This window comes from Poecilia reticulata, linkage group LG16, assembly GCF_000633615.1.
Source record: "Poecilia reticulata strain Guanapo linkage group LG16, Guppy_female_1.0+MT, whole genome shotgun sequence".
NCBI classification, from domain to species: Eukaryota; Metazoa; Chordata; class Actinopteri; order Cyprinodontiformes; family Poeciliidae; genus Poecilia; species Poecilia reticulata.
Genome location: NC_024346.1, coordinates 28,785,916 through 28,805,428, shown reverse-complemented (window position 1 = coordinate 28,805,428; position 19,513 = coordinate 28,785,916). Strand labels below are relative to the sequence as shown.

Below are 19,513 nucleotides of genomic sequence, written 5' to 3'. Positions count from 1 at the left end.
ATAAATCTACAGTATTAGGCTGTACATGCTGTTATTGTAGTGGATCTTGCAGAAATTGTGTGTTCTTATAGGTTCTAAGGGGAAGTTATAATACTTTTTATAATGGAGAAATGGCCATGATATCTGTTCAGTTGGGTTTAATTGTACAAATATTTTTGTTCTATAATCTTCAAAATTACAGATTTCCAGCAAATCAGAGAAAGACAGCTCCTTAAATCTGGTCTTTTGTTTTTCTCTTGAGAATAAAATTTTATTTTCCCCAAAGGTAAAAAAAAAAAAATTCTATTAATCATTATCATTCAGAAAATTTATCATATCTATCAACTGAACCAAGCTTTACAAATATCTCTGATGTGGTCCAACTCTAATTCCATCTTCAGTGATTCCTAATTTTGTAGAAACTGGGAAGTCACTGTCCAATCAGATCTTCTCCAGTGTCTGAATGCGGAGCTGGTGTTACTATTGAATGAACCAGTTAAAAACAGATAAAGCCTCCGGTTATTTAAGAGCCCTGTGCTGAAACAGCCAGACTGCTAAGGATGGCAGATGCGTCTGCATTAAGTTTCTGCTCCATCTTTTTAGATAATCAACGGCTGATGCTGATTGCAGCAAGTGGCAAACAATCAACTGAATCATTTGTCTGATAAGATTAATCAGATCAAAATTAAGAAACTTCTGTAGCTGAGAAGGATCATTAGCTCCCCCAATCTTCAAAGCATATGGACGCTACAGGTGTAAATCAGATACTATAGACAGATATTCAATAAGGAACTCATTAAATCAACACAAACACTGTTTAAGGTTCTATTCACTTAAAGAGTCCAGTGATTCATTTACAGTTCTGTAAATATCAAACCTATTTTGCTCTTGGAAAAAAAAAAAGATACTTGAATCAAATTATTTATTGCCGTTATTGATTTCATGTATAACCCTGTGTTTTTGTGTGTGTGTGTGCGTGTGTGTGAGAGATCGTGCATCAACATACCGTCACCTTCTCTAAATCAGCTTCAGAGGAGGTGGGAGACAGGGGGCTGATGGGACTGAGGGAGGGAGAACTTCCGACACTGGAGACGTACTCGGGATCAGGAACGTACAGAACCTGCAAACATAACCCATGTCTGTATTTACACAGAATGCTCACCATACCACTCACACTAACACAGGTGACGACAGAGATTCTGTCATGCACAGCAAAGACGTATGTTTGACAAGGCCAATAACAAGAAATCACGGTCAGTCTCATGTTATCGACCGAGTGAACACAGAGGGAAAGTGACATTCATAACAGCAGGACAGAGTGAGAGAATTAGCAGTAACTGCAAATAATGTCTCATGCATTTCATGGTAAGAACATTTAGAGCGTGTGCCGGCATTTATTCTGTGGTAGCTGACCATTTGTTTTACATTATTGATGGGGCAATGGGTTTTCTACAAATAAATTTAGTTGCCGTTTAGTTTCTAAAATGTCACACAATTCAAAAACAATCCATTTCAATCCCCATAACCCAGCAGGACATTCAGCAGCTCTATAAACCACCTACAGAGTAGAGTAATGGTGAATTTAAAAGGATGCTTGGTACTTTTTAAAAGCTCCAAGGAAAGCAAATGAGCAGCTACAATCTTCCTCTCATGCCCTCGTTTTAAAAAGAGAGAACTTTTGAATCCACAGCAGAGCTGGAGGCTAGTCTAAGTGAGATCCAGCAAAAGTGATTTAAAAAAAAAACGTTACTCTTGAATTATCACAGTAAAGAAAATTTAGCAAAACTTTTGTCATATTTCCATCATTCGGTTATGAACACCAAAAAAAGTTGGTCCATTATCAACATAAGGAATGCAAAACATAACCACAAACCTATAAAGACAGGTAGTTTAAAGGTTTATAAATAGTTTAAATTAATTTAAAACAAATTATGTAGCTTGATGTTTCTTTTAAGATGTTAGAAAGGCTCTTTGTTCTAAGCCACTGTTTGGCAAACAGTTGGCATGTTAGCACTGAAACATGTAACCATGTTAACCATTTAATTTATTTTATAAATAAATAAAATGGAAAGCTGGTATAAATGTTTATAAATATCTTAATCTAATTTAAACCTAATTATGTAGATTGATATTTATTTTACAATGGTAGAAAAACACTTTGTTCCAGGCCATGTTCTGCAAGCTGTTAGCATGTTAGCAATGAAGCTCTATACTTTCAGACGTTTTGGGTGAAAGTTGCAAATTAGCTGCAGATTAGCAACTAACTGCTCACACAGAGCCACATTTCAAACTGAAACAACCATTCTTAAAACGCCCAATGTTGTATGATGAAACCACAAAATAAGCTAGCCTAAATGCTTGTAACTTTCAATCATTTGTTACTCTGTCCTGTGTTTTTTTTTTTTTTTAGATTAAACATTAATCGTAATCTGGTTACATAAATGGGTGAAATAAAATCTGGCTCCATTTTTGGAGTTATATTTTCAGTCTCTGTAAGTGCCTTTACTGGTCCCTGTTTACAACGTGCTAAATGTTCTGTCTGCTAAGAGCTGAGGCAGAGCGAGGGGTGCCAGCTAGACAAGCCGCGGTTTGGGTTCCCTTTGACTGACTCACTTTTAGCGCCAGGAAATGCAGAGACAAAAACAAATAGAAATATTAGTCACTTTCCCATAAAAAAAGACGAAAGGAACAAATATTAAAGCCAGGGAGGTTGGCAAAGCGTTCAGCAGGTAATAGATGATTAACTTGTGTGATGTGGGAACAACAGCATCAGGGGGTTGAATCCAAGAATCACACGTGTTCTTAAATGTTTTTAGAAGCAAAATGGGTCTAACAGAATGTGCTGCAGCCTAATGGGACAAATGGTGCTGTAATTAGCAGGCAATTAGGACAGACAGAGATGTGGTTAGTGAGTCAGCCAGTTGCGTTGAGAAAGTAGGTGGAAAAACTCAATTTTTCAGATATGTTCACAAACATAGCAATAGAGTCACTTTGAGATGACGGCAAACCACTGAGAATGCACAATGGAGCAGCGAAATGAGCCTGAGGTGTTCGTGGGGTGGCTGGAGAGGCACAGTGAAGGCGAGCACGGCGGTTCACACCTGGCCAGGCACCACTGCTCTGGAGAACAGCTTGTTGAGCTGAACCAGCTCGTTGGGTGTGGTGTCAAACTTGAGCGCAATGCTGTTCAACGTGTCCCGTGATTCCACCTGGACCGCAAGACAAGAGAGAGGACAGAAACATCACCGTGCTGCTCCTGCTCTGAGGCACTGCCCTAAAAGCTGCACAGGCAAACATGAAGATGGGACACACACCATGAAGCAGACAGAGAAAATATCTGAAGAGCAGAGCTCTGAATCGATTGCTGTAAAGGGTTTGTGTTCTGCATGTTAGAACCTGGTATGAACTCCGATTAAAGCTGTCGGCTGTTGACCAGGAAAAAACTCTGTTGTTGCTTGCAGGAATATAAACGAACATTATCTTATGTTATCTTGTCAACCACAAGCAAAATGTATTTTTTCTTAATACAAACAATATACGCAAAGCTTAAGACCGTAGCTAAGAGTTAAAACAGGTTCCTGAAAGGGTAGCATGAAAATTCATGTGTTGCGTTTACAACAAACGTGTTTCGCGCATCAGGTTCACATTCAAAGTCTATGTGGAGGCACGTCGAGGCGTGATTGGAAGCGATTTGATTTTGAGTGTTTGATGCATGAAGTGTTTCGGACAAAAGGCTTTCAACGGAAAGCAACGGCTAGAGCGATTTAGACGCGCCTCCACATAGATTTTGAATGTAAACCAGACGTGCAAAACGCTAGATGTAGAGCAAAATGTCAAGCATCTGCATTCAAAGAGCACACACGTCGAACTTGAAGCATCGGACGTGTTTTTAACGCGTTTGCTGTGGATGCACTAATGGACTGATAAGACCTCGGGATGATAATGCATCGCAATTTTTCTCGGCAAAGGGAAGGCTGCCTTACATGGGAAACAGGAGGAAAGACCAAACAAGAGAATATACATATATATAAAATACAAGTAATATTATTAACTAATAGATGTCATAAAAACACGGAACAGTAGAGACAGTATCTTGTAGTTCAACAAGGACATGCTGGAGATATACTGACATAAGACAGACAGAAATACAATACTTAAAGAAAATGCCTACATTCCTTCACACAGACATGGTGAGGAGCACACTGCCAATGGAGAGACACCCAACCAGATATTAACTGGCTAGAGTGAAACTTGACAATATAACAATGCAGAGTGCTACCTAGAAATGAACCAATCCTTCAACAACAACTCAATAACCTTAAGAGAGACAGCAAAGCAGCAACTCTTTGAGCTGATAGAACAGGGGTGGGCAGAAAAGCATTTTCTATTGGTGACTTTTACAAGTAACAAGTTTGGCACGAATAGAATCCAACTTTGATTTAACAAAGAGAAAAAACAACATCTTTCTACTTCTAACCACTTTTGTCTAATGCCAAGCTAAAATATAGTGCAATTTTACTTATTCAGTGTATATGGAAATATAGAGGAACTTTAGAAAAATAAAGAATACTGTTTGTATATATACAAGTTGCTAATGCAGAAGGTCAAAACTATGTGGGTTTCTGTGATTGGACTATATATCTGAGAAAAGTCGAGTGGTCCACATTTTTGACAAAAAAACAAAAAACCCTACAACTATTATTATTATAGACTAATTATTATTACTAATTATTAATAATTATTATATAATTATTATATTATATCATTATTATAGACTAATGTCCAGGTGGATAAAAGTCGAGTGGTCCACATTTTTGACAAAAAAACAAAAAACCCTACAACTACTCTCATTATTTTTCTTCATTACTCCAGAAACCTGCACAGTATTATTTTTCTGCTGATGGTCTGAATACTCTGCACAGCTCGAGGTATTTATTTCATTTTAAGCACATCATCCTGAATCACATCCAACAAGCCGTAGAGGAGGAGGCAACACTTCCTGTTAGCTGAGATTTAGCAGATCATGCAGGTTGTTGTGGGTTACACCCTGTGCTCAAGCTGCAGCACCCCGCAGAGTGACACAGGTGCGTTTGCTTGTCTCCACCAGTTAGGATGCAGACAACATAGATGTGCTTCATGTGTCTGAAATAGTTACGCGTCCAACGCGCCCCCTGGGAGTTTCTGGTCTCCAAATAAGGCTGATGGTGTCAGAAAGTGCCGGCGTGTGCAGAAAATGTGGTGTAAGGGAGGAAAGTGCACTCAGGGGACAGAGGCCCTTATAACCAGCCTGGCAGGACGAACTCTGAGCTGTGCATTTTTTAGCATAGATTATGTAGACACTGTGTGCTTTGGTGCAGCAGTCATGGGACGGCCTCTGCTGGTTTTGTTTGTGCAAACATCCCCATGAAAAACACAGAACAATGACAGCCTCTCCTAGTTTTCAATATGGGAAATAGTTTCCAGGAAGATGTTGCACAGAGTCTCAAGACAACAGCAGATGGGAAGTCAAGCTAAAAACAGAGGTGCAGCTTGTGAGGCATAATCATATGTCACCTTTTAAACCACTTCTGTGGAATTATGGAGGAAGAAGAGGGAAAAACACTCATAAGTGCAGTGTTTAGATTAGGGATGTATCAAGCCACTTTTTTCACTTCCGATACTGATGCCGATATCTGAAGTTCAGTATCGGCCGATATCAATCAGAGCCAGAAAAACAATGCTGAATTTGTTTAATTTCCCTTTGGGATCAATAAAGTATTTTTGAAAAGAGTTAACTTTTTTTAATTTAAATTTTTTTTAATTTTTTATTTCTTTTTTACAAATTAACCGAGGCAGATATTATTGGATTGGTGGATCTGCAGCTTAGACACTTCTTCTACCTACCTTCCCCAAAGGTGCTGGATTTCATTAGTCAGACAGCAAGGTGGATAGTACAGAGTCCAGCCGACTGAATCTGACTAATGTCCAAAAGCTCTGAAAACATCCAAAGATAATATGACATGAAGAGTAAGCCAGGCATGAAGCAACCAACATTAAATAAATTACACTGAAATAACATCCAAGCTTCTTAAATACAATAAATAAGATTTTTTTTGAAGAAGAAGAAATTAAACACAAAAGGTAAAACAATTCAAAGTCATAACTGGATTCAGGAGCACATCAATCTCTTAAGACATTCCAGTCCCATTCATCCAGTCGGCCGCCCACCTAAGAAGAGGCTACGGATGAGGAGAGACATCTCCAAGCATCCAGGGGAGTGACACCTCCACTGATAAATCATCTCTGGGAAAACTCTCAGTGTAACTGACGGGCAAGTCATACAAGGAAAGTAGCTAATGATGGCAGAAATCCAGCTGGAAAGCTCCATAAAAGACGAATCACCACAAAAGTACAGTGACAGGAATCCTCTCTGGGTCACCGGTTTTGGCTCCAGAGTGCAGCTCATTAGCTTTCTGAAGCAAAATTTTGTGCGACTCTGGTCAATTACTGATGGCAACATCCTCCAACGCTGAGCAATTAAAAGAGTGGGAGGAGGAGAGTCTCAAGACTCTCTTTATAACATAAAAACAGACTTGGGCTTGAAACAACAGCTGTGCGCCATAACAGCTGAATCTCAGCAGATACAACGTTGACTGTTAAAAGCGTCGTCACTGATCAGCGCTAATGCAATCTCAGGTTAGAGAGCTTTGAAGCAGCGTGGGAGGGACAAAAACAACAAACGGGAGACAACCAGGCGAGTTCGCGGCGTTCTCACGCAGGCTTTATTGTGGGCTTCGCTGACTTTAGATGGGGGCCGACCTCTGGAGAGAACAAACTAATAAGAGCTGAGCTCGGTCACGCTGCTGGGATTCAGTCTCCCTGAGTCAGCAGTGAGTCCACCCCAACAATGAACAATGCAGAAGAGGTTGTGCAGCAGAGATTGGATGGTAAACTGCAAGCCCAATAAGTGCAGTGTAAATAAAGTGCAAGTGATGCACATCTGTCCTGTACCTTTACCTTTTAAAAACATCAATCATATCTTTCACATGCTGCTTCCTGCATATCCAGATGTCTGATTTTGAGTGTCAGACAGACTTGGAGCGCCAAACGCAGAGACGAGCAATAACGAAGGTATTTTAAGCTGATTAGATTATCTGGCTTGATTAAATGTTAATTTCATTGTTTTCTTGGAAACAAATCAAATTAGAGAGCATCTCTCATATTTCAGAGGAAATCGGTTACCTTTGGATTTATGCTGCTTGCTCATCAGGGAAGATGTAATGAAATGATTCAAACAAAGTAGACATTAGAATAAATAGAGGCTGCAACCAGGGTAGTGAAAACAGGCAAAGTCTCTGCAACTCAGAAAACACCATATGGATGAGGTCAATGGCTTTGTACTTGGTCGCAAGGAGGCAAGTGGCAAGGTACTGGTCTTGGCAAGGAACTGGTTTTGTCAAAAATACTGGCCCTGTCAAGGTACTAGTCTTTATAGTACACACTCACTTCATTACAGCACAACACATAGGACAAACTTTGAGAGACCAATTAATCCAGCAAGCATGGCTTGGGACTGTGTAAGAAATCTGGAATACCCATGAAAAACTATAAAACACGATAAAAGATGCAAACTTTCTGCAGGAAGACCACAGGCCGGGTTTTGAACCCATGACCTTCTTGGTGCAACAGTAACGGTTGGGAGTAACAGCAGTACTCCCAACTGCACCAACATGCAATCCTTTATCTTTGGCTTTGCCAATGGAGTCAAGCAAACGAATGTTCAAGACAGAAGTAGGAAACACCTCCATGTCTTTCAACTTGCTGCAGAAGAGGAAACCACTAAAGCTGCACCACAGGAAGAAGATGTGGTGACAGCCCGGTCTCCCAGCTGTAACTCCACCTCACCATTAACAACTTGCTCATCTTAGACACCTTTCTGACAGTAGCGATGCACTACAAGACTTGTCAGTTTATCGGCACTGCAAAGCGAGCCCTACGGTTCGTTCAGACAAAAGCGGCAAGGCGGATTGATAAATATCCTGTCGAAAAGAGGACGGGAGGTGTCAGGGAGATCAGAGATGTCTCTGTGACACAAACATTTCCTTGCCTTGTATTTTTACAACAGGACCATAAAACGCAGGATTATAACTTGAGCACTTCCGAGACCTTCAAATTATTTCTTCAGTGGGTCCTGATGGAACAAAAAATGTCTCATTCCGCGAGTATTTCCAGGCCCGAACATGTTTGAGAGACGACAAGGATATGTGGTCAGCATTTTAAAAGGGAAATCTCATTTGAGAAGATGAGTTGGTTTATTTAAGTGAGGAGGATAAAGAATTAATCAGGTTCCTTTTGTGCTTAAGCCTTTCATCCTGGTGTGTCAGCTGAGCATAGATTTTTTCTAGGTGCCATTTGCTGCTGTCTTACATAAAGGAGGACAGAAAAAAAAAATCTACACACTGCTGTAAAAATGCCAGGTTTTTGTGAAGGGAACCATTAAGGTGACATTTATGACCAGTAAGAGGGGTACATCTGGGGGAACCCCCCCCAAAACAGTAAATAGTGTTCGTCTTTCACTAAAACTACTAACTTTTTTTTTCAGTTTCGGTATTCAGTCTCATTACATCAGCATCTGTGAGGATGGTGAGGTTCAGTAAACAATTTTATGGACCTCTGTATTGAAAAGAGGGTTCCATGAACACTTGGACTCTCAATGGGCAGGTGGGGTTAAACCCAAATGCTGTGCAGACAAACTTGACGCGCTAGTATGTCTTGTGCTCATCACAAGCAGTGATGTTTTTTTACACCCCAATCAGTGGACTGTATTCTGTGATGTCAGTTGCTCCGCCCTAACTGTACCATACTATTGTCCTACAACCTAGGAATGAAGGGGGCCCAGGAATGCTGTGGTACGGGTTGGTAGCATGGGCTGCTGTTGCAATAGAAACAGACAAAGTAGAGTGTCAAACTGCACAGACCCCAGCTGTACCGCGCAATAGAAATGAGGCATAATTAACTTTTGCCCACTCTGCTTCACAAATTATCTCTAAATTGATCAAATCACTAATGTCAGAGAGAGGTGCTGCCACCACCTTTGTCGCACATCAGTATTCTGTTATTTTACTCATGTGAATATTGTTTTGTGGCAAAGTAATTTTTTGGAAATGTTCCCAAATCTTCATGATTAGTTTTAATCAAGAATTCCACAAAGTTGTGTGTGTGATTTCAGTCAAGTCTGGATATTTTATTTGGAAGAATTGATTTTTGTCTTTTAAACCCTACTGCATAATCCAGATATAGAAGATTGCCGCATGTGGAACTAATTACATACTCCTGCAGCTATTTCCATGTCTGTGAGACTTAACAGCCAGTTCAGCACTGCAAAATATGGCTTTGGCTAAGGGGTGAGCAAATGTCAATAAAATCCTACTAAAAAAGCTGAAATTGAGAGTTGGTCCAATTGTGTAGAATAGATGGCAGGTACTAGGACTGAATCATTTAGGTGTTGGCTTAATGTTGGTTTGCACAATTGCACTGATATTTCACTGCTTTTTCCTTTATAAAGAGAGCAGACTCTTTTTTTATATATATCTAAAGGATTAACTATTCATATTTGGCTAAATTCTGCCAAACAAGGCCTTAACTTAATGTCTAATGGTTGCTTTGTACACCTGGCTTCTGTTCTATCATGCCTTGTGTAAAATATCTGGGGTTTAATAAAATAAATAGTGATTAAGCAAGATGTCTGGCTGATGCTGGCACACAAATGACTTCAAATAGTTTGTTTACAATTGCTTTTTAGGCTTAATTAATCTCTTCGTACAGATGAACCATTCAGTAATGCCTAGCTTCCTCCATCACAGAGGTGTCATAACAGCTGAGAGGTGTATATCTGGTTGCTCTAAAACTTTAGAGTTGCAACCATTGGTTGTACTGAAAGAGCATCCATCTCTAACCATATTAAGTGGCGGGGACAGCAGACATACAAACATGAGCTACTGATAAAGACCTGTCATTGACACATTGACAGAAGGACGAGGGAAGGAGGCAAAGCATGGTTACGGTTACTAATGTTCGGTGGACCTTATCGTCCTATCCTCTGGATCAATATGGCTCATTATTTATCTCAGGGTGCAACGAGAAATGTGTTCTTGTTCCGTTGAGGTGACGCCCTCCATGTGTAAAGAAGGGCGAGGTTGGCAGCTAGCTTGAAGGTGACTGATGTCCAGATAATGGCCACCACATCCAATGAAGGCGGACAAATGATTCGACAAGGGCAGTTTGGACGAATGACCAGACTAATAACTCCGTTAAACAGTCCGCTTCCATTTTGTCATAACATTGAGTGCGGGACATGAGGAAAGCACTTTGAGTGTGGTCAACATGGGAAATGTGATGCAATTACAGATCTATACATTTAACTGTGACCAGTTAAACTGCTGGCTGCATATTTTTACATGTGACCCCTTTTTAGACTGAGGTCATTGAATTAATGTTTTAGACTCAAAATAAATCTGAACACATCGACATTGCAAAGAGTTGGAAATGAAATACAAGAAAAAAACTTGAAATAAAACTTAACTTCAGGGTGAATCCACCTCATCATCCCATCTCAAGCCATCATTCTCCATCTTATACCGACGGATAAGGCCCGGCTTTAGCTTGACAGTTGCCATGGTGACTTTGTCATTACTACCAAATGGTATGTGCATTGTGTGCAACTACACCCTTGCTGATCATTTGCAGGCCTAAATTTAGAGCTGCTACAAGTGACATGGGAGCAAGTAACATTATTCCTTCCACTTCAAGGAGAAATGTTGCTGTCTCACTTCCTAGTCCTCAAGGATTCTCCTTTGTGTCGGGCTCTAACCTGCTTCTTTGCTGCTCAAGGCTGTAATCACCCATGTTTTCCAGTCAGAAACCCATGAACCTCATGGCACTAAAGCCCAAAACCACAAAAGAGCTCATGTTTGACACAGACATCATAAAGCCAACTCAGTGTTGGACTAATTTTTGTCAAAAAAAAAAAAAAAAGTATTTATAGTGAATTTATAGTGAACGCTCCAGCTACAGTATTACCACTGTTTATCTCTCCATCATCTATTGACATGTTCTTTAGTTTACAGGTTGAGTTTTTTTCATATAAAAAACCCACAATATTAGTTTTCTATCAAAGTTAAACAGAAATCTACCGTTAATACTCAAGCTCAGTTTTTGCTTTAGTTCAACTAGTACAGACAAAGTTGGGAGATTTGTAGTTTGACTACTCATATTCCGATTTAACTCATTTAAAATCCATCTTTAGCCATATTTTACTTATCTTCACAGTAAAAACAAAATCTCACCAAGTATTTTTAACCAGTTTCTAGTGCAGGGTTTCCCCCAGTGTATTATAAGCCTGGCGGCCCGCCATGCTTTACTAGCCTCGCCGCCAGGCTAAGCGTTGCTTGTTTATGTTTCGAGAAAGAAAAAAAAAACAAAAAAAAGCCAGGCTGCAAGCGTCTCTGTTGCTCTTAGCATTTCACTAGCAGAGCAGATTTATCCTTAAGGATAGGTTTATAGTAGATAGGTTTACAGTTTAGGCCTTTAAAGCCGACAGCGCGCGAACTAATCACACAGCTGGCGCTTCTGCGCTTTACCTCAGCGCGGACCGCGCGCGCGCCTCCTTTCACTCAAACTAGACACAGGCTGACCTGTATGGATATTTACATCAACCTACTGTAAGGAATTATGATCCTTTGGAGAACTCTAGGCAAGAGTTTAAAGCCCGCATCGTTAGCTCTGGTTGCGCAGCTCCATGTGAACTGCAGGAATAACTTGTAGGGAATTCAGAGGTGCGTGTTGTGGAGTGGTGAGAATGATTTACCTTTGTGAACGAACAATTATATGCGGCGTTTACATCTCAACGCACGCTGCCCAGCATGTGGATCTGTGTCTGCCTTCCCTGTAAAGTTTATGTCTGTGGTCCCGGTTGGCCGGTTTGTGGATAAGCGGCGCTAACCTCATCATGCAGGTTCAGCCCGGTGAGGAGCTTTCGCGCTCTCCTCGGAGTCACGCATCACGCTGATTTTATATTATTTTATTATTATTTTTCCGGTAACACGATGCATCAACCCATATCAAATGTGTTGTCTACTTAGAGTTGATGGGCGCGGCCGCACAGAGATCTGAGAACTCGTGACCGTCAGGCACGGTCGAGTCCCATAAACTCGACCAACCAGAATAGTTTCTGTGACGATTAAAAACTCGACAGACACGAAATGGAACAACTACTAAAGCCAAATCTCCCTTTTGTTGCACATCTCTACGCAGTGCAGCGGATTTACTAATTGTGCAGGGCCGGTCCAAAGCTGCATGAGGCCTTGTGCAGACTTTAACTTAAGGGCACCTTGAGCTGCTAAAATCTTCAGCACCTCTAACAGCTCCTGTGTTAGAGTTAGTGAAATATGGGAGTAGTTTAATTGACCAGCCTAAAAAGCAATAAAGTATAATCGCAGTTTACTAATTTGTATTTGTAAATTCAAAGATTAAACTCACAGCATCAGATTGTTGCTATGGTAACAACAATCTAACTATGAATATTGTTCTTTGAAGTTTTACAAAGTAAACTTGCCAGCTCCTTAAAATCTTGCATTTAAATGTTAAACAATTTAAAATCTTTTAAATTATGTATGCCTAAACAATTGAATAAAATTTAACAGCATTGATAATCTCAATAGACAAGTGTTACATTTATGTATCTGTGGTCTGTTTTAAAATATTGGCGTTTATGGGGCCCCTGAAACTCTTGGGGGTGCTGCTGACTTAATTTGGATTAAACAGAAGTGCAAATTTGTTGTTTTTAGACTAGTTGCAGGTTTAAATAGCATTTCACTGGAGATGTTTTCCTGTAACATATAATAACACAGTAATACTTTAATATTTTCTGTCAACTTAACATCTTTTAATACAAAAACACAATAGACCGCCGGTGGACTGCCTCGACGCCCCCACCACCGGGCTTAGCAAGTTTTTTGGGGAAACCCTGTAGTGCAAATATGTATATTTATTTTAAACATTAATGAATACTGATAAATCCATTGGCAGATTTCTTCACTTACAACAAGATTTTTTTTTTCCATGTTTCCCTTGTTATAAGTGAAAAAGTGTATTAAGACATTTGCTCTAGAAATTAGACAAAAATACTTGTGTTTTTAGCATCATTTTGCCAACAGTAACAAGGCAGGCATCAACATTAACATGCAGGTTTACCCTAAGTGTTTGTCTTGACTATGATTCAAGACCGCCTAGTAGTTGATACATTTTATACAAAAGCATAAATGTCAGCCACTATGGAAATGAGAAACCACCTAAGTAAACAGGACATAACTCGCGGGAACCTGGAAAATCTGTGAAATTTATTGAGGTAATACTGGCAACTTTATTCTGCTTGGTGCAGAGTCGTATGAAAAGGATCACTGCTCATCTGAACTCATTCTCTGGACAATTTCCTTTGCAATTGTTACATTAATCCAACAGCCTGGACCATGCGAAGAAATGACCGACTGACTTCTCAAATGAACAAGTGACCGACTGACCCTGTGATCCCTGTGGACGCGCTACTAATGGGGCTGAAAACTCAGCGTGCTAACAAGTATTTGAAGAGTGTGTCCGTTTCTGGGAAATAACACAGTCGTTCTCTTCTTTCTGCAACCAACTAAAACTTTGGTATCCGGTACTCTTGAGTTATAGAGAAAGGAGGTTTATGCCATTCCGCATGCTGAAATAATTGCAACAGTGATGACATCTTCGAGGTTTACCCAATACTTCTGGTTATTTTGCTAATAGTCTCCCAGATTTGACTTAAGAGCTTTAGAGGGTGTTAAAATCGAATGTCCAGGTTGTGATCTATTAGGCTTTTAAAGTAGTTTGTTTTTGTCACATGGATTGTGACCAATAAATCTGAGCACACAAGACTCAAGTATGCTATGCCCTAAGTATAGTTGTTTTGAATAACAGCGTTTGTACAAAAGCTGTTATTTTAGAGAAGAAAGCCATGTGCAACAAAGTTTCAACTGAACTTAAAACAGTTCAGAAAATATACAATTTGAGGTTCATACAGCCACTTTGACTTTTTAGCCTGACCTGAACAAAAATGAAAGCTCACCTCAAGGCACTGTGGAATAGATTGAGTAGTCTAAACTTTCTTGATAAAATTATGTAATCTTTGGATTTAAGCCAATTCCAAAGATCTGTTTGTTTAGAGTGCCTAGGGTTTTCAGATTGATGGAAAAAATACTGAATATTCACACAGAAATAAAACTCACTGAATAGGAAACTATTCAACTTCAAACACTCGTGTGGCAAGAAGCAGGCACTTGGAAACGCAGCAATACTTTCAGATTGAGTGATCCGGACAGGTGGCCGAATGTTTCGTAACTTAAAAATACTACTGGTAGCATGTACCATTACATCTACATGCTACGAGATTCTGTAAACCACAATACTCTTTAATGTAGAAGTTATTATTGGAAGAAGACTGTATCATTAAAGGGTAGAAATGATTTTAAAAAGTCAACAGAAATAAAAAAAAACCTGAAGATTTTGCAATTTTGGTCGATTCATAAATGAAGTGAGGGCATTTGCGTCAGAGTGATAACATTGGGTGTTTTCATTCGATTCCATTGGTAACCCTAGTTGCAAGATTTGTTACATTTTCAGCTGGTGACGTTTGTTTTCATTCTGCATTGAGTCAATTAATCAAACGCTTTGAGAAGCCTGCTACCCTCCCTCGCCTGTGGGGGTGCTGGACCAAGAACCATTGAAGGAAGCGACACAAAAACCTCTAAAGAAGACACTGAACGTAACTTCTATCTTCACAAAATACAAACAAGAATGGGGTGGCATCGGATTTTAGTGGTTGTAGTATTTCTCTTTTTTGTTTGGTAAAAGACCACGAGTCTCCTGCTAGCACTAGACTCGTTTTGGTTGCATTTAACCTGAATGCCTTGTGCTACAGTCTAATTCCTGCTTTGGAGTAGTCTCTTTTCTACTTACCATTTACATATACATTCGAATCACGCCAGAGTTTCTGCAACCAAATCGAGATCTAGGTTTGTAGATCCATGTTTGCTTTTTTGGTCCGTACCAGACTTTGATTACGCATCCATACCTCAAACAAACTGGACATTCTAAGCAAATGAACAAGAGGTCGATTAAAGCGGACACTGTTACAGTTTTAATCAGCTAGATCTCATTTTACCCAATTGCTAACATTTGGCTGTAATGTTTGTAATGTGCCAGCTTGATCGGGAAAAACTATGAAGCTTACTTGAAACTGTGTGCATCATTGTTCACAACTCCTCCGTCTGTTTGTTGATTAGCCCTGATTAAATTCATCATGAGAAATTGAGTTCAATGGGAGAAATCCCAGATGAAGCACTGAAGAGAGATGAGAATCGAGTGGAATTGGGTAGAAAGGTTAAGACAATAGCTAGGCTAAGTCCATACAGACCAGGGTTGAGGTCTGGTCTTCCTGTAAGTCAACTGTCTAAGAAAGACCAACTTTGTTAAAACAATGTAGAACTTTCATGGTATATTAAACTTAAAAGAATTCTGGCTTTGAACACATATACCAAGTCCCAGCTTGTTCTCATACAGTACGAGTCAATTTGGGGCACTGTGGGAGATCCAAATCGCCAACGGAAGCCTAAAGAATCCATGGTGTGACAGAACTTTGTCAGGGAACAAATCCAGGTTGTTCCCCGACACTTTAAACACTCTTTAATTGGATGCAGGTCAGCCAATAGCTCGGACAGAGCTGAATGGACTGGCATTATCAGTGTCTAGGCAGATAGGCTGCAGCTGCACAGGTTATTTCTCAATACAAAAAAAGAAAAAAAAAGAAAAAGGGAAAGAAAAGCCGGCGTGTGAGGTAAAGCAGTGATGGAGAGAGAGAGGAGAAATTGAGGGAGATGGCATCAATAAGGCAGCCACGAGAGGAAATTCTCCTTTTTCCTGTGAACGCCAGGCGTTATTTATAAACTTATCTGCTGTCGAGCAAAATCAGGAAACGTTGGCGGCAGCGGCGGCAGTCGCCCCCATCCCCCTATGACCCCCTCCTGTGGGGGAGATGAGTTTTAGATAAAGCTACTCCTCGATCAATGGGACTCTGTCATACCCTGAGCACCTTCACACCGCGTGCCGATGCAGCAGCGTGTCGAGTCGCAGGAAAGAAATCATTGGCGGAGCTCCATCCATCCATCACAATACCAGTAATCTAGAGGAGGGCAACACGGGGGGAGACGGAGAGCGATGGCTGACCAGAACGGGATTAGTATGCCATATGAATTCTGGCCTCTCCCTTATGTTTGCTAGCCATCAGCGTTTCTGTCCGTCCGGCAGACTCTGCTCCCCTGTGTGTGTCGGAGATGTGACTCAGAGTTGAGTGAAGGAAATGTGCTGGAATGGTGGAGGCTGTTGGAACCCTGGCAAGGTAAACAAGGAGGGTGTCAATCAACAGGACTGGAGAATGACTGACAGACTTGGCAGGGTGGTAGAAGGTGGAGGTGCTGCTGGGCCGATTTTAGGGATTTAACGGAAACCGGAATGACAACACAACCCCAACGCTCCCTCCCTTCTTTCACTCCCTTCCTCTTCCTTCCTTCCTCTCGTCTTTTCGTTCCGTGGAGACGCGCCGCTGCCACTCGGCGGTTGCCACGGAGAAAAGAGGTGGGAAAACGGCGTCTGACTGCAGTTGGGTTTGAGGGTCATTTGAAGAACATAAGCAGGGAAGGTGGAAGCAGAGAGAGAGAGCTCTGTTTTCAGTTCATGCCTGGGAACAGGAGTCCTCTCTCTCCTTTTCTCTCCCTCTCTCTACCCCCTCCCTCCCCTTTTTGCCACACAACAGCTAAATCAATAGAAATGACAACGCAGTTGGAAGGTCATTCGCGAGACCGAGCAATCTCTGTGGTGGAATGTTTGCCGCTGGGCCGCCCAGGGGAGCGAGTGGAAAAACAAATCTGCGTCCTGCCAGCGCTTCCTGCCTGCGCGTCCTGCTCCGGGTCCAGCTGGAAGACCCAACAGAACTGTCACAATTCCCCCCCCCATACCCATCAACACCATCCCTGTCTCCTTCCCAAACATCAACATGCAAAATGGAGATGAACGTCGCCTTGCCGAACAGGATGCACGTTCTAAGCCTTGTTTACACACACACACACCTCTTTATGTAAACAGTTCAGGAATGAGGCACACGTGTTAGGCAACGAAAATCTATAAAATACTTATCAGACAGTTCCTGCATGTTTCTTGCTGCATGTTTGATACTGCTGGAGTCGCTCAAAGCTGCAGAAACCAGCAGCAGCTGCTATTACTGCTGCTTCACAGAAAAGGCACAAGGAAGACTGAAGGTACATTAACACGCAGCGCTCCGAGTTTTCTGCACGTTACTCACAGAATATTCGATGGTCCCTTTGGGTCTCTGGAACGACATGCGCCTCCCATCCTTCTTTTCTGGAGTCTTCTTCTGGCCGGTATCTGAAAGCAAACGAGGCAAGGTGCGCATTACATTCATGTTCCTCTCTCCCCCAGCTTGTCACAAGCTGCCGTTTCCCAGCCCCGTGGGTAGACAGCTCATTCGTCAACGGCGAGCAGGCGAGCCAGCCAGCGATACAAGCTGCGAGCGAGCGCCGGACCCCTCTCTCTTTCTCTCCTTCTTGCTGGTTCTTGTTCTGCTTCTATTCGGCTCTCTCTCTATTGCGCTGTCCTCCCCTCGCTCTGCCTTCCTTCCTCCTCCCTCTTCTCCTCTCCTAGCCCAGCACATAGCGGACCGTCGGCCGTTGAAAGCGGTTCACCTTGCCTTCCGCCCCCTGTCGCCTGTCCAAGCTGAAACAGACCAGGCTGTCCTCCATCGGAGGAGAGGAGGGGAAAAGATTCAGAAGGGAAGAGGGGTACACTACAGCTGGGGAAGGGAAGAATAAGCAAAGTGGGGGCTGAACCAGAGGGAGGAAGGAGGATTGTTTGAGGTTGTAGGGGAGGGTTCAGTGCTATACGTGCTGCTTGGGTAATGGAGGGATCCAGGAAAACAGTTAATGAAGAGGTGGGCTGTAGGTGTTGGAAGATGTGATCAAGAAATCAAATAGGGTTGAAACACTTAAGTGGATTAAGTGTTTCAACCCTATTGAAATAACGATTAATCACGAATAATCGTGATTAATCGGAATAAATTTGGGTTAATAACGATTAATCGAACTAAACTGTGGTTAATTGAAATAAGTTGTGATTAATCGTGATTACTGAAATATTTGTCAGTTAATTAACAAATTAATTAATTGGTAACTATACAGACCGACAAAAGGAGCATAAAGTTCGAGATTTAGAGCAGTAACTAAGCTGAACTTGTACAAAAATCTTATACGTAATAAATTTAAGTTCAAGTATTTTTTAAAAATGGGACAATATGTTTCAACCAATGTTTATATGCAAATACATATAATAGCCAGGTGGCATATTTTCATCTCTAGTCCAACTGGCAGGTTGATGTTATAGCACATTTTGCATCTGAGATAATAACAACAAAAAAATCTTGGTCTGTTCTGTTAGGGTGGGCATTTATTACATAGTTTACATGATTTTTTTATTCTTTAGTGATGTAATGTTTCAATAAATTTAAGTTGATGTTAAAAATTTCATTTTCAATAAAATTTACTTTTTTTCCTCCAATGTTTCTTTAACAATAAATGTCAGTAAAGTCCAAAATATGATTAAATGCAGTTACTGTGCGCAACTCAGTGATGGTATAATTCTCACTTGTAATTTAGAAAAATAGTCGATCGATAAAATAATGATTAGCTGCAGCATTAGCTAAGTGCCTTGCCCAAGCACATATCCACACGTGGGGAGGAGGAAACTGGAAACCTACCCAGAACTGCCGGACCGCAAGATGGCTACTCTTTCTGCAGATGATTAATCAATCTGATTAATCGATTAATCATCAGAATAATCAGCTGCAAAAATTATTGTTGGTAGCTGCCCTAAAAATCAAACTAGAGCTTTTATTTTCATCCAACTCTTAAATAATCGACTCTTATCTTTTCTTGTGAATCTTCTCTTCTGCAGAGGGAAAGATGAATGTTTGGAGAGGGAATGAGAGGGAATGTTTGTTAGAGAATAAGAGCAGCTGACATCTGGGACAATATAGGAGTAGAATGAGGGTCCACAGATGATAAATGGGTTAATGGTGACAGAAGATGATAGAGGCTGGCTTATGGAGTGGGAAAATGAAGATGAAAGAAGAAGGAGGGGGGATGGATGGAATATTGAAAGCCATGAGAAGAAAGACTGAAGTAAAAGATGGGCCAGAAGATGAAAGAAACCGCAAAGAATGGGAATGGAGAAGCTTTTGGTCCATGGCTTCTATTAAAGAAGAATTTATCTTAAGGAATAATATAGGTCGGGACATCCCAGATACAAAGTACATGACCTTAGTTCATGACCACTGGCCCACAGCCCTGCCGCCTTCTGCCCATCTTTAAGAACTCCCTTTATTTGCCACTTGTTTCAGGCTATATATATA

General features: G+C 41.0%; 1 protein-coding gene across 8 annotated transcripts in view; it reads right to left on the bottom strand.

Annotated features, from left to right (window-relative positions):
* The window catches only part of oxr1a (oxidation resistance 1a), a 176,355-nt gene that overhangs the window by 31,687 nt on the left and 125,155 nt on the right, over positions 1-19,513 (bottom strand). For all 8 annotated transcript variants that reach the window (XR_535755.2, XM_008431798.2, XM_008431803.2 and 5 more), the window contains 3 exons: positions 17,393-17,475; positions 3,081-3,188; positions 986-1,099 (listed from right to left, as the gene is read on the bottom strand). Coding sequence is in view for 7 of the 8 variants with exons in the window: in XM_008431798.2 (XP_008430020.1) it covers positions 986-1,099; positions 3,081-3,188; positions 17,393-17,475 (305 nt within the window). In the remaining variant the exon portion in view is untranslated. The remainder of the gene's footprint in view (positions 1-985; positions 1,100-3,080; positions 3,189-17,392; positions 17,476-19,513) is intronic.